This window comes from Petaurus breviceps, unplaced genomic scaffold (assembly GCF_028583685.1).
Source record: "Petaurus breviceps papuanus isolate PSGF00001 unplaced genomic scaffold, PetGlider_PUasm1.0 183, whole genome shotgun sequence".
Lineage (NCBI taxonomy): Eukaryota > Metazoa > Chordata > Mammalia > Diprotodontia > Petauridae > Petaurus > Petaurus breviceps.
The window spans coordinates 14,054,384-14,070,486 of NW_027185791.1; the positions used below are offsets into that span (position 1 = coordinate 14,054,384).

At 41.5% G+C, this 16,103-nt stretch overlaps 1 protein-coding gene across 1 annotated transcript in view; it reads right to left on the bottom strand.

Moving 5' to 3' along the window:
- The window catches only part of ALKBH5 (alkB homolog 5, RNA demethylase), a 31,973-nt gene that overhangs the window by 14,184 nt on the left and 1,686 nt on the right, over nt 1–16,103 (bottom strand). Inside the window, exon 2 of the mRNA XM_069087869.1 lies at nt 8,324–8,404. Coding sequence (XP_068943970.1) covers nt 8,324–8,404 — 81 coding nt within the window. The remainder of the gene's footprint in view (nt 1–8,323; nt 8,405–16,103) is intronic.

The window sequence follows — 16,103 nt, forward strand, 5'->3', positions numbered from 1 at the left end:
GCAATTTGAATTAAGGTTAGGGACAATCAAGAGAAGGTGATTTTAATATTCAACTGTTTGGAGGACGGGAAGAAAAAGCAACAGTCATCCACGGGTCTCTGTTAGGGAACCAAAAGTCCTGAAAGGTCAAAACATTAGGCTAAAGATGGAAGCAGTCCCCTACTATTAGCAAAAAAAATAATTCTAGAAGTGGAACCTCAAAATAATTAAAAAGCACCATAAATTGTGTTAATCTGGACAGATTTCAAGCAGAGTCAAACTTTTGACATTAACAACTTCAAAAACTCTAAATAACAAGGTAATAGGGTGGAGAGAATCAACGGCAAAATCCAGATTCTCAGATACTCGTGAGGTGGGGGAATGGGGGGAATTAAAAACAAAACAAAAAACCTAAATTCTTTAGGGTCAAAAAAAGGGTTGGGGAACCTGTAGTCTCAAGGTCCTCAAGTGTGGCCCTCTGACTAAATCCAAGCTTTACAGAACGAATTCTTTTATCAAGGGGATTTGTTCCGTGAAGTTTGGATTCAGTCAAAGGGCTGCACTTGAGGATCTAGAGGGCCACATGTGGCCTCAAGGCCACAGGTTTCCCACCCCTGAATCCCCTTTCTAATAAAGGAACAATGTTATCATTTCAAGTATGTCACTCCCCCAACCACCTTTCAAAAGGTTGTAAATGCTTTACAGGTATTCCAATTCATTCATAATTTACTTGCTGTGGGTGTGGGATAAGTATTTCTATACTTCCATTACTCTGGAATGCTTGTTATTTCAGGTAATTCTCTTGCCCTGAGTCACACAAGAAATCTAAATCTAGACAATTCTCAGTTTGACACAAGACCACCCAGGTCAGGTAATAGGAAAGCCTTGTTATGTATGTAATAAACTTCCCATTACTGAAAATTCACAAAGACAATTTTTTTGTACCTAGGATATAGTAAAGGGAACTATCTGTCCCGGGTGCGAAGTTAGGCCCTTCCAATACTTCACATTATGGTATATCCCGGCCGGTAAACAGTCTCGTAATGGTACAGACAGAGGTCAAGCACCTTGAAGGTAGCTTTCACATTAGTGGAACCCACAATTTGTCTTCTGCTCTTCTGAAGTCTACAGAGGACAGAATTTTTTGCTCTTAGCCCTACTCCCTCCAAAGCTGCTGGGAGTAAAGAAAATGCTCTTACCATGCTGACAGGTATTTTCTGTAAGCTCTAGGGATGGCAAGAAGTACGGGTCAGTGCCTTTACTTCAACTGGGAGGACACTGGTTCAAGGCTAGTTCTCAGATGAGTGTGGTTCCCAATTCCTTCAATTTATTCATTTTACTAAGTACCTAAAAGATGGTCTACAAGTTCAGCACCCTTCCAGACTTTTCCGATGCCAGGATGCTACCGAACGGCATGTTTATAGGTCAAAACATATCAGAGAGAACACAATAGCATATTATTTAGCTCAGAGAACCCTAGAGGAACAAGAATTTATACAGATGAAGCAGCAGACACAGGAGTGGAAATTATTTCAGTTGTGGTTTCAATCTTTGATCGTTTGGAAAATCCAACTCCCAATGTGGAATTGTCTAAAACTGAAGCTAAAACATCTCTAGAACCTATGGAGATCATTTAAAACCAGACAAATCCCAGGTGTGAACAGGAAAAAAGACTATCAAAGAAAAAAATGAAAAGACTACAAGAGTGAGCTATGCCCAACAGGCAGGTCAAAAGCTGGGTCAGACCCAGATAGCTGCATCAGACAGCTGAACAGGTTAAAGCATCCTTTCTATATATCCCCAAATTCTTCAGCTGCTTATGGGAGGGGAGAGTGGACCAACATGGGTCTCCCTGAGAACCTCCAGAAGATGGGGGCACTTGAATTTTCTGTCTCCAGGGGTCAGCCTTGGGCAAGGAAGGGATGAGCAACCCTTGGCAGGTGAACTGATTTTCTTGGGAGTGACAGCCTCTGTTGTTACCACATCTATCAGGCGAGTTATCAATTTAGGGCTTTCCTTTAAAAGAAATAGCCAACAACTGGCAGGGAGATCAATCCTAAGCACTTTTTTCTCATTTGTAAAATGAGGGAGTTGTAGATGATCCCTTGGGTCCCTATCAGCTTTCATACGATGACTTTACCAAATCCCGACATACTTCACTCAATAGGTTTTCGTGCCAGGGGGCTGACTCAGGTTGGCTCACCACTTCAGGGTGATCCCTTTATGGACCCAGGATCGTCAGCGCCATAACTGATCTACTTTTGGAAAAAGTTTCATTTTCCTGACTCTCAAACTTGGCCATGTCCTTTGTATCCTTTATGTCCAAATCTCTAGAGAGGTTCTGTTCCACTTAGAAAAAGTTACTCATGCCTATGAGATTGTTCTACTTAATTTCTTTTCTCAATATAAGTGACAGGGAAATCCATCCTAACATTGTGACTACGCCATGCACCTGTCTGTTTGGGGGCAGGCTGGTTATACTTACCAGTTACGAACACATTTTTCCTGAACCATTAATGCCTTCAGGTGGTAGAAAGAATGCCAACTAACTGAGCCAAACCTCAGTGTGCTGCTGAAGATGCCAAATAATAATTGCTAGCTTAGACCCCAGCAGATATGTAAGTTAAGTCCTTGATGTTATACAAAAACATCATTTCCCTGTAATATCAAGATTTCACTGAGGAACATTATGAGTGCCATAAAAATAGAAACCAAGTGTGTTGGGTTTTTGGTGGGACAGAATATGGAAAGCACTTTAAAAGAAAGTTAATGTGCAATCCAAATGAGAAACCCTGGATCAAAGCTACCTGCAAGAAATTTGGAAAAACTGGAATAATAGGAAAGTACCATCAGAAGCTAGTGAAGATATTTATATATTGGCAGTACCTTTTTGTACTCTATAAAAACTAAACCTCAGAGGAGGAGCTATTTAACTTCCTCTGAAAGACTTGCTAGCTAACATCCCTGCTGCTGGATGGGTACAAAAGTCAATTTTGTATTCTGTTTTGGTATATCCCTAATATTTGCCTTCCTGCACATCAAAGCACTAAAAACCTTACAATCCATCCTATTTGCAATTACGCAAACAGACTACTTGACACTAAGATTTACTGACAATGAACTAAGTGACCAAATTGGTCAGCACGAACACCACTTTTAAGCGGTTCCCTGAGTCTTCTGAAGGAGTCTAACAGTACAAGAGCACTGGCCTTGGAATCCAGTGGTAGGCGGCGTCAAATCTCATCTCTGAGATTAGCTGTGTAACCATGTACAAGTCATTTAACCTCTGAGCCTCAGTGTCTTCATCCGTAAAATGGGCAAAATAGCTGATCACATACCCCATAGGGTTGCATAAGGTCAAATGAGAGCATATGTTAAATGTTTTGAAAATTTTAAAGTACTGTGTAAATGTCAGCTATTATCTCTACTCTTTACCCTAAAATCAAATCCCATTTCCTATATCCTGGGGATATAGGATCGGGAAAATCAAGTGGGAAGGGATGAAAGCACTTCTGTATATAGGTACATGCTATTTGCAGCCCCCAAATATATTTAATATGGTCAACAGATACAATGACTATCTACTATAAGCAAATACAACACCTTTTGCTTCCTCACATGTGTCTTCAGAAGACTAGGACACCATAGGAGTGTGTTAGTAAACTCTAAAGGAACAAACTACTTAATAGTTCTATACCTGAGGGAAAAACTTAAGCTATTATTACCTTAACCTAAGACACTGCTGTATATGATAGGATACATGAAAAATTCTAGCTTTCACCAATACATGAGTAACACTAAGAACTCGTGAAAGAAACAGATGTTTTCCAAGCGATGACATGCCATGGATTAGGTAAAAGACCAACAAACATGTGCTGACACCCTTCTTTCACGTGGCCTGGCTGGGTCCTACCTCACAGTCTCACAATACAGCAGATCATGCAAACAGCACCACAGTTTGGGCTTTTCCAGAGACAATGTCAAGGGGCCTTCAGATTCCCTCCTGATAGCTCAGTGTACTAAGATGTGTTCTATGCCAACATCTCAATGTTCTAAACAGATTTTCTTGCTCATAAAAATAATTAGCATAGCCAAAGAAACCTGGTTTGGGTCAGCTAGAATGTGTGAAGGCTCTAGCTGATGCAGCCATCCTGGACCTCTCCCAGCTCCTCTATTCTTTGGATTCCTGCACTAATCTTCAATTTACTCTCTCTCTTATAAAAACACTGATATTATCATCTTAACCTTGTAACACCTGGAATAGGTAGAGAAGGGATCCTACAGCAGAGGTGTCAAATACACGGGCTATGTGTGGCCCACAACACTCCCAAGTGCAGCCCAAATCAGACTAAAATTTGATTATGAAACATTTAACTAAATAAAAATACAATAAAACATGGATAATATTACGTTTTACAGCTACGTCACTCTGAGGGCCACAGGGATTTTTATGTACGGATTAATGGCTCCTGTTTCTCTCTGAGTTTGCCATCACTGCTCTAGAGGCGATCTATCTGGTTTAGCGGCTTGTGCAAAGTAGGGATGCGGCACAGAGAAGGCTAAAGATGGTCATCTAGAGGTACTAGACTAAGCTCCTAAATCTCTGAGGGCTGGGACTACATCTTATCTCAGCTTTCTACTTCTCCCAGCACACCGTGCTCTGCATACAGCAGATGCTTTAAAGTTTCTTGAATCATTAAAACCAGTTTTTGCTCAAATACCTTCTTTTACAGGAGGAAATTGTGATCGCTTTATATAGTCTATATAACTGATGGGCAGCATTATTTATTAGAAAGTTTTTCTTTCAATTCTGAGAACCGAGGAAAGACATGAAGTGATGAAGAGTGAAACAAACGGAACCAGGAAAATAATAAATATAACAATATAAACGAAAAAACAAAAATTAAACTAAATCATTAAACTCGACCGTGAGTCAAGCCCTTTCTTTCCTCTTTTCTGAAGAAGTGAGGGCCAGTGTGTGGAATATTATACCCTGTTAGGTGGTGCTGATAAGTAGGTTGGTTTTACTGAATTGCTTCCTACCCTTCTCTTTCCTTAAAGCACAAAAGAGTGGGCATCCCCCCCCCCGGAAAAAAACAAAACAAAACAAAACACAAACCCTTGTGTTACAATGGACAGTGAAAGGACATATTCAGCAATGGAGATATTAAAACAAAGAATAAAAGTAATAAAATGAAAGTTCTTTAGTCTGTGCTGAAATCTGCCCACTGATGGATACAAATGATTGAGCAGAAAGGAATTTGTCTGAGGCACTGGAAGATCAGGCTTAGTGTCCTGGTCTCCTAGTTCTTGGGATAATGCTCTTACCAGTAAAATCATATTCTTATCGGAGGACAGCAAAGAAGATAATCACCTACTGGTTCTAGGATCAGCACCTCCACCCCAAGTCAGAGATTGTTTCATGACAGGAACACATGGAATGATGGTGCCCTACCCTTTCGGTCTCCTGCTACCATGAGTAACCCCTGGCTCTCATTGAGATGCTATTGTGCCTGGCCTGCCCCTTCCTTGGCTGTGGTGTCACAGGCTGGTCCTTTGCCAGATGCCCAGGTTTTCCTCTGCTACCTGGCTGCCTTCACTGGCAGTGAACCTCAGCTGTGGGCTGCCAGATCCTCTTGATTTACATATTCTCTACGAGGGTCTGAGCAACTGACTTCCCTACACACAGCCTGTTTCTTCTGAGTTAGAAGGTTTGACTTTAGATAATTTAAACAACTCCTAGTGTTTTAAGACAAATGAGATGTGACATCTTTTGTAAATCTTAAGTACTAAAAAAAAAAAGTCTGCCACTATTAATAAAGACCTGCATTTTTATTTGCTCATAGTCAGTTACTCCTACCAATGCACACAGTAACCCAGAGACACCTTAGTATAGTTTTTGTGAACTGCTATGGCCAAAAAGATTCACTACCTTATGACCAACCTTTTAAGTTAAGAGCCTCTCTAAACTTAGGTAGGATAATCTTTGGTAGATAGACCCATAATCTGTCACCACATCCATGCTCTAAACCCCTTAGTACAAACTGTCAAGGGTTCCTGGTAAGTAAGGGTCTAGAACCCCAGGAACACTTCCATACCATTAGATGGCAAAGGAGAAAGATTTTAGTGGAGGACATCTCTTAATACCTTTCAAAAAATGAAGATTATACCCCCAGGACTTTAAAAGGTACAAGTGAGACACTGCACCACCCTCTCATGCCCCCCCCCCAATAAAAAAACCCTGACATAATCAGGCAGCTCCCTTTGTTAACACGACAGATGAATTCTACGTGATCTACCATTTCTTTAATGAAGCACAAAGTGAAAGCATCAGGCAGAACATGGAAGGTAAAAAGGCAGATCAATCAATCAACAAGCATTTATCAAGTGTTCACTACGTGCCAGGAACTGTGCTATGCGCTGAGGATAAAAGTATTTCCTGTGGTTAGGAAAGTCTTCTTACCCTCTTTTAAAGTTCTAGGATACTCTGAATCTTTCTCTTATTCCCATAACACTTTACCTGTATTATCTTTAATCTGCCTGTATCTGATCCCCAGTGGAACAGTGGCTCTAAAACGGTGTGTGTCTCAAGTGTTGTTAGGTATGCCATGAAATTTTGGATGTCATGTTACTGCAGATGAAAGATTTTCAGAAAAAATATTTAACATCCATTTTACTTACCCAGCATATTAATGTGGTTAAGTATTGCGCTTGTAAAAACAAAATGTGCCTATTCTATGTGAATGCCAATTTCAAAACATGTTAGACCTTGAACTTGCAGCAAAGTCAACAAAAAAGGCCACACTTTTTTTTTTTTTAGCTTCGCAAAGCATTTTACATACATGATTTCCTTGAAGCCTCACAACAGCCCTGTGAGGTGGGTACTAGAGGGATCATTCCCCCCATTTTACAGATGAAGAAATGGGGCCTCAGGAAGGTTAAGTGACTTGGGGGTCAGAGAGATGATGGTCTCTAGTGCTGGTGCTAGCAAGGAGGCTGGGGATCTGGTCGCACCCAAGCTAAGTAACAGAACAGTCCTCAAGGAGAGCTACTTTCTTAGTTCGAGTCTGGTTCCCTCGTGGGACTAGGGTCATCCCTGCACAAACTAAGTGATGGAGAAGGGAAGCAAGGTGCTGAGCTCTGGGTGGAAAAGAGGAAAGGGACACACTCTTACTGAAGACAACTGTGCACATTCAAGTCACCCGACTATTCTATTACAGCACGGACCACCCCAGTGTTCAGTGTGCTGCGATTCCTCATGGCAAAGAACACAGTTGTGAGCAGAAAAACTTGAACCACTACACTTGAATATAAATTCCTTAAAAGCCAGGCCTGTCATTTATCATTATAATCCCAGTACCCACCACATAATAGGCACTTAATAGATGTTTGCTGATTATGACAAACTGAATTGAAGCCTGGGGGCCCTGGGAAGGAGAAAAGAAATAGGCTAAGTTACAAAAGAACATTCTAATTATGGTTTCTGAATAACGCTAAACCGAGAGTGAGGAGGCTTGTGCTCTGGTGCTGGGTCTGCCTCTAAACAAGCTATGTGACCTTGGGCAAGTACTGTCTTTCACCTCTGAGGTTTTCCTCAGCTATAAAATGAAGAGACTGGACTTGATGCTCTTTCAAGGCCTCTTTCTTCTGCTTTACAGTCCCGTGATTCTAAGTCTATTCATCTAATGAAAGAAAATCAGCAGAACTTACATGGCCACAGGTAGCATGTCAATGCTTCCTGATTCTTTCCACCACAGCCTAAATTTACCACAAGCTGGTCATCAATCCCTACATGGGAAATGGTGATGATGTGGGACAGAATTAGATTCTCAGCCATCTGATCAGCTTCCGGTACTTTGTTTTCCCTACCATATGTGAAAACCTTGACAATTGAAAGAAGGTTGTGAAAGCGGTATCTAAAAATACTTTAAAAGTACATTAATTGCATCTTTAAACAAGAAAAAAAGTATATTACAAGTTGTAATAAGAATTTTAAGGCATTCTCTAGGTAAGGGAAAATGAACTTATTTTCTCAAATTTTTTGGTCTTAGTGTATTTTTAAATACTGATAGCAGATGTTTTTTTCACAGCACTTCTATCTATTCATTGGAGTCCTTAGCTTTCAGATAAAAATTTTTATACCTATAGAATTAAAATCAAGAAATGTAAAATGAACCCAAGGTTGCCCTTCCTGCCAAACACCCACCCCTTGGTGCATAAATATCCCCCAGACTTAAACCTCAATCTCAGCTGTTATTCATAAACAGGATCCAGAAAGATGTACGTAAAAGGTGTGTGTGTGTGTGTGTGTGTGTGTGTAAAACAACTGAGTTTTGGCACTTACTTCCTAAGGATGATGACAGCCCGACGCTCTTTGATGTCTTGCGGTCGTATGCAGTGGGTGATTTCATCAGCAGCATATCCACTGAAAGAAAACAAAGCACATACTGAGAGTAGGCTGAAGTTAAGAGAATGACTGAAGGTAGACGATAATCACTGCCTTTGATCAGGATTCTTCGCCCCATTTCCTTTGGGCTACTAAAGCTCATTCTGATGGTCAGGAAGCTATCAAGCTAACGATATGCACTTCAAGATATGACTTTCTCTCCAAAGGTATACATACATACTTGTGATTCAAAATAAGAGAACTGCACCACCACCCCCACCCCCCCCCGCCCCGCAACTGGATATAGTGGACATGTTTACTACTTACAAGTTGTTTCTTCTCAGTGGAGGCTCTATATTTTATCTAAAACAAGTCTGGTTAAATGTAGAAACTACTTTAAGAAAACATGGGCATATGGCAAGTAAATAATACTTATAATGGAAAGGTGAGAAGAAAGCTGAGCAATTTATATGATACCACACTATTTTGAAATCCCTCCAACCATTAAAAAGTTTCTTTTTCCTTCTGAATAGACTTAACATTTGTCCATCCTCAGTTTTAAGGGAATCAAAGATGCAGAGACTGACTCGAATAGCCAGATTAGCTTAAGTAAGGCTACTGTATGGGATAGGAAAAGAAAGAAAGCTATTCAGACCTTTTATTCTCACAACTTTTTGGCTCTATGAAGAAGCTGAAGTGGACAAACTGATGATGGATGAGTCACCAGAGCACAAAAGGTAGCCAAGAGAAATTCAACTGCTTTTTCCCCTAAAGCCACCACTTTGGGAATTCAAAGTCTCCAAATCAGCTGTTTGGTATATTTTAGGAATTACTACCATTATTTCATATTTATTTCAACATGGTACATAATTCAAAATGGCTTATGGGCCAGTAATCACATGTAGAGGACTACTTGATGGCTAAGACCTTTCAAAGCTAACTTTGCTCCTCAGTACCCTCTTATCAATTTAAACATAGTCAAATTAACAAAACCCTGGAAATTAGTAGTAAAGTTTTAGTTTGTAAAACATAGCTGTAGTCTCAGGTCAGAATTGAACAGTATGTGAGAAAAAGTCTCTCAACTCAAATACCTCTAAATGTCCTATGTGATAAAGGATCATTCTGTACACAGTCTCTTTGTTTTATATTCAAGCTTTTCTGAAAATCCTTTTCAAAAGAAGTATTAGCATCAGGCTTGCTTTGCTTGGCCTCTACCACTCTGAACTCAACCTGGACACATTTGGCAAGATATGATAATATGGCTGGTACTATTTGGATGGGGGTGAGGGGTGAGAATGGGAAAGAGGCAGAAAGTATCTGATACTCCAGTGTAAGGAAGCAAACAGCTATTCACCGCATGCTCTGTCTAAGAGCCAGGCTACTTTTGGCTTAGGTCTCAGAGAGTCTGCCCTGATTCCAAGCCCTGTGCCCCTTCAAGGTTACCAGGTTGGTTCTTGTCTGGCCTCAGGAGATCACATCCATAATAAAGATTTTCTCAGGGTGGTCCTGAATTAAACCAGAGGCCAACAAAGACTCTATAACAAACCAGAATTCTTGATTTAACTCTGGACATATCCCAGGCTCCTATGGATCAAATAACTTGGGCCTCCTATCTCTCACATCAAAGGAGGTCTCAGTCATATCCTCTGGCTAGCTTAGGCAGGCAAAATGGTTGCAAATCTTATTGCACTTTCTTCTTTGTAATTCTATGTACCAGAGCAAAAGGTAATACTGTGAAAGTTAGACAAGGCCAATCTCCAAATGACTCACTCACAAGTGTAGGATACTAATTCTCATACCAGCTGCAGATAAATACCTCTCCAGATACACATGTATGAAAGTGTTATTAACCTGTGTGACTTGGCCAGTAACACAGCTGAAAATATACTAGCTTCAAATCTGCTAACATGGGAAAGCTTGTCGAAATGCAATTCTGGAGAAAATCCAGACACTTAACAATTTATCTTCTCTTTTCTTAAAAGAAAAAAACAAAAACAAAACCAGGGGGAAAAAACCCCCAAGAATAAAACTACCACGTGTCATCCTCCTACCAAGTGAAGCCAAAATGGGCCAAAAGAGCTGGGAATGGTGACTGTAAGTAGCACAACACGTAAGTGTGCAGTCTCAGGGGTTGTAACAGTTTAGCTACCTCTGGCACCTTTAGCTCAGTTTCACCTTAATTCTCAGGTGCTGTTCCTGCTCCCTCTTGTGGTTACCTTAATTCTGGCATATTGCTGAGCATCTAACACTAAAATGCATGAACACTCATTTTTAGGCTTTCATCCTACCTTTGGCTTTCCTATAAGCAAAACCATTATGATGATCTAAATCTCTGGCAATCCCCAAGAATGCCTTGGCTGTAAAAATGGACCTATACTATTCGTTTAAAAAATATGAAATCCTGGGGCGGCTAGGTGGTGCAGTGAATAGAGCACTGGCCCTGGAGTCAAGAGGACCTCAAAAGCTCAAATGCTGCCTCAGACACTTAACACAAAACTAGCCCTGTGACCTTGGGCAAGTCACTTAACCCCAACTGCCCTCCAAAAAATAAGCAAAAAAAAAAATATGATCTTAAATCATTAAAAAACACAGGTCATTTCAATATACAGAGATGACAGGATCATAGAAGAAACAACTTTCGTTAAGCTATTCTTCAACTAGAACTTTCCATCAGAAAGTGTTGAGCTGAGAGTACATTAGGATTATTTACCACTAAGGAGCCTGTTCATTGCAAGAGAACCTGTTTAAGAGAAGCTGCATGCCAGTTTGAAACTGAATACATTCAAGTCAATGCCACTCTGGGCCCACATGTGGAAAAGAGTCCACGCCTGTTATTTTATCTCCATAGGAAAGGAAGTTTTACATATTGGTCAGCCTACATAATTAACATGTTGATCAAATAGGCAAACAGGGACCACTTTCAGTGTTTCCATGTACCACATCCCAGGTCTCTTGTCTAGGGAGATTTGGAAAATGCACGATCAAGATAGGTTTGTGAAGATGCTAACTTCTCCTTAAACACCATTTGGCAAGTTGTCCGAACAGGATTGGAGAGAGGTCATGAAAACACAGGCTTTGGCTATCTATCTAGGGTCCTCAGTTCTGTCTTAAGGTCGGTGGGACATTTATATAACACTAAGGTTTACAAGCTTTTTCTTTACATAAAAGGTGGGCAGTGCATCCATTTCTCCACATTTTACAGGTAAGGAAATTGAGGCTTAAAGAGGTTAAGTGACCGGCTTGCTCGCTGTCACAGAGCTAGAAATTTGTCTGGGGCAGGATTCAAACCCGGGTCTCCTGACCAAGCAGGTCTTCTTTATGCTAGACCATCCTGTCTCCAACTGCAAGTTACTGGGAGATGGCCTAAGAACTCTCAGTAACATACTGTAATTTGAGTACGAACCCTCTCAAATGGGAGGTGAAATGCATTTGTTTTTCCCACCCCATCTATCCAGAAGGTAAACCAAAGCTGGTTCTTTTTGCAAAGTGAGCCACTTTTCACCAAAGTAGGGTAGCGATCTCAGGTGGAAGTTATTTATACATTATTCTAACACCATAAAAATACACACAGCTCAAATCCAAGGAAAGGAAGTGAGGCTCATTTGATTCCAAAAATTTAGAAGCCTGGGAAAAGGGGTAGCATGCCTCAAACCAGAGAAGGTGTCAAGCTAGCCCTCACCCTGATTCTGACTGCATAATACACTACATTCTGGACCTGCTGCACACCCACAGCATCGTTCCTCTTTGTTTTTGTATTCCCTCCCCTTCCCCCCCCCCCATGGTCTGCAGCTATAAGACCTGTTCAAGAGCTTTCTGAAGCCTGCAGTACAGCTATAGTTACAGGGATGATGTACAGCTATTTAGGGCAGATCTGACATGGAAAGCTACTTACTACTCAAGCTTCAGGGGCTCCCTATTGCCTCTAGGTTAAAATATCAGTTGGTTTAGCTTTTAAAGCTTTCTACAACACGCTCCAAACCAATTTTTCCAGACTCACTGGACATCACTCCCCCTTGTTCACTCTGGAACTAGACAAACTGGCCTTGCTTCTGTTCCTCCTGATCCCTTCTGTTGTCTGTCCCCTTACGCTTGGGACACACACCCCTTCCGTTCCCTGTCCCCTTCCTGAAGCATAGGGATTGCTCCTTTTGTATTCCTAGTACCTGTAGGTACTAGCACAGTACCTATAACAGAACACACTTAAATGCTTGATTGACAGCATGCCTAATTAATTAATGGGATAATCAATCAATAATAGACCAACAAACATTTATTAAGTGCCTTCTATGGGCCAGGCCAACACATTCTGTTCTTTTCAGTCACATTCTAAATTGGAAAAGTTCTGAAAACAAAATTACGCCCTCTGAAGAACTACAGCTAAGCCTTGACCACAGCCCTCCAACCTTTCCACAGCACACCTGCCTTCTTTTCCTTTGTCTTCTATTTCCTTCCTAGGACAAGAAACATTAAAACAACCCAGTACAGATTTCTGGCCCAAGACCACCGTGCGTCTGCTGCCCTGTGAACTAAAGCATCACTGTCATTCTGTTTTTCACTAGGGGTTGAATATTCTTTGCTATTCTTTCTTTGAATATTTCTTCCATTGAACAGGTGAAGTGACTTAAGAGCTATCTATCTGCCCCATTTTCTGAACTATTTTAAGCTAAAAGCAGAATTCTGCGTTCAATGAGTAGATATTAACTACTCTTATCCCAAAACTGGTGATTAATAACCAATAAATAAGGAATCAGCCTCTTGGAAATTACTTCAATTAAAAAAACGTAATTTCTACATTTTAGGCTGATATATTCATCTCAGCATTTAAGAGAAATGTTCTAAGTAGGAAAGAAGGTAATAAATAAGTGTTTTGGGGGTATAGAGTTGAGTGGCCTACCCTTCCTACTCTGACCAAATGGCAAACTATGCAGAAAAGAATAAGGTAGGGCAGAGTCTACTACTGAAGAAAATGAAAAGTTATACCATTCAGAAAGCAGTTTCTAAGTGAATTCAGAAGTAGTCAGGATAAAACTTTTGTTTAGGATAGGTTTCCATTACCATTTCAAATGTGTTTATATGATCTTCAGATACTGACAAGTATCAAAAAAACTGAACTCTAATTCTCAAAAAAAGAGAGCTGCGCTGATGAAGCAGGCAGCGTTTCCAGCTATTACTGGATGAAATCATGGTGCAATGGAAAGAGTACTGGATCAAAGTCAAAAGGCTTTGCTGGCATGCTGCAGGTCACCCTGGGCAAGTCATTTCCACTCTGAGTCCCAGGTTTCTTCTCTGCATAATGAATAGGTTGATTAGAGAATCTAAGGTCCCTTGTAATTCAAAAACACGAGTCTAGAATCTGCCTGCCTACCCATCCCCATTACACCTCTACTCAAACGGACACGCTGAAGGATAGGAATTGGACTTGATTTCATTGGTATAGGGAATGTTTCCCAAACGAGGAAACTACCTTTATCAATGATCTGCAATTTATAATCTTAGCAAGTTACCCAGAGTAGACATTAAGTGACTTGCCGAGGGTTACAGAGTCAGTATATGTCAGAGGTAGAACTAGAACCCACATCTTCTAGCGTTTTCCACTCTTTTCTTCCCAACCTGAAGCTCTAAATTCTATCAGCTGAGGGTAGCGCGTCTGGGGTTTATTGTTGGTAAGTGCAAGAAAATAAGGATGCCTTTATAAGCTTACATAACAGTTGAAAAGAATTCTGAGAACCAAGATGTTAGCTGGTCAGAGATTTTTAGGGACGCAGTCTACCTGTCTGTGGGAGGAGCAGAACAGAAATGACCAAGCTAAGCAGCAGCATCTGAACCCAATCTGGAAATTCAGATTTTGAGCCTGGTGGCTTTGGGGTTGGGGACCGAGAACTGTCTCTGCTTCCAGTAAGCATCAGGCTCCGGCAGATCCTGACTCTCCTATTTACATACAGTGCTTGGCACACAGTAAACACTTAATAATCAGCTGTGTGATATGAGGCAAGTCCCTTAATTTCTCTGGGCCTCAGTATCCTCATCCATAAAACAAAGGGTTTTCTAGCACATACTAGATAACCTCCAAGGCTGGGCTTCCTAATGTTTTTTTTTTTTTTGCATCAAAGACCCCTCTGGCAGTCTAAGCAGAATCTAGTGACCTCTTTTCAGAATCATTATTACTTCATAATTGAAAGAAATGTTAAATTTCAGTTAGAGATTAGTGAAAATAAGGATGTATTTTTTTCTTTCTGTTCAAGTTCATTAACCCACAAAATCTATCCACAGACCATGGGTTAAGAAGCCCTTCTCTAAATTCCTTTCCAGTTCCAAATCTGTGAAGACTTCCAAGTGTTTCTCCTTAAATGACATCATTATACAGACTACCTAACAAGCCTGACTTTAGTAATGTTAAAAATAAATGAATAGGGGGCAGCTAGGTGGTGAAGTGCATAGAGGATGGCCCTGGAGTCAGGAGGACCTGAGTTCAAATTCAGCCCCAGACACTTAACATGTACTAGCTGTGTGAACTTGGGCAACCCTGCTTTCCCCACTCCAAAAAGACAAAAAATAAAAAATATAAATCGAAATTTGGGGTTTTAGAGCTAAAGTTCTCAAAGAAATAAGAAATTCTCCTGATGGTATACTTATGTTGGTGCACTCTTATCAACTAAGATAGTTTAAGAACATTTTCCAGGCATCAAGGATAGTCTAGTTAGAGGGTTTATGTATTTGTGTCTGGGGGGCTTTATATATATATATATATATACACACACACACATACGAACTAAAAGGATACCATGACCAATTCTTTCTGCAGAACGCTTTTTAAACCCTGAATGAAGAATGTACAGCCCTGGCTCGGAAAGGCCCTCTGGTTTTCAGGCTTTAAGTCTCCCTGGGATGGACTACTGTAATTCCATGCTATGTGGAATTAAGGCCAAGAATTTTTGAGAAATTCTTGTTGGAAATCTCTATGCCAAAAGGGCCTGTAAGTAAGAAATCGATATTGAAATAAACAAGCAGCTTCTAAGAAAGAGAACCCGTCCCAAGTGCTTGGATTTTCGGTGGGTGTGGGATCCCAAGTCCTGGTTTCTAGGCTGCTGTTTACTTCCCCTCCAGTTAACCACTGGGCCTGGAATTCCCTCCTATTGCAGCAGAGTTTGGGCTCTGGGGACCCGACAGGATTCCTCCCTCATGCACAAACACTGAAAACCACGGCTTCCACCCCAAAAAGGCATCAGCGGCGCTCCGGCCCCAGGCAGCGCTGGGGAGACCACACTGCTCGGGGCTGAAGCAGCCTAAGGAACGAGGCTTTTGAAGCTTTTGTGCCGCTTCAAACTTCTCAGCTCGGAGCGGTTTAGGGTACAATTCTGCCTTCTCATTGAAATCCAACCGGAAGGCGAACATGTCACTAACGGGGCGCAGAGGCCAGCGCCAGTCAGAGGAATGTGATCACTAAATGTGTAACCCGAAAAGGGCACTGACCCTACTGAGGGCGGCTGAGCTCGGAGCTGTCCTGGGAACCCGCGGGATCCGGGTTCAACTATCTCCCGGGGGCAAGTCCCCGAAGCTCTGCGCGGTCTCTCCCACCCACCTCTGACCGAGCAGCTCAGGAAAACGAGACCTGCATCTCGGGAGGGCTGAGGGCTCGCCCCCTCGGTCTCAGTCTCGGGGCTGCTCCCCTGCCCGGGGGGGCCCACGGAGGGGGGGCTGTTCCCCTGCCCGGGGCGCCCACGGAGGAGGGGCTGCTCCC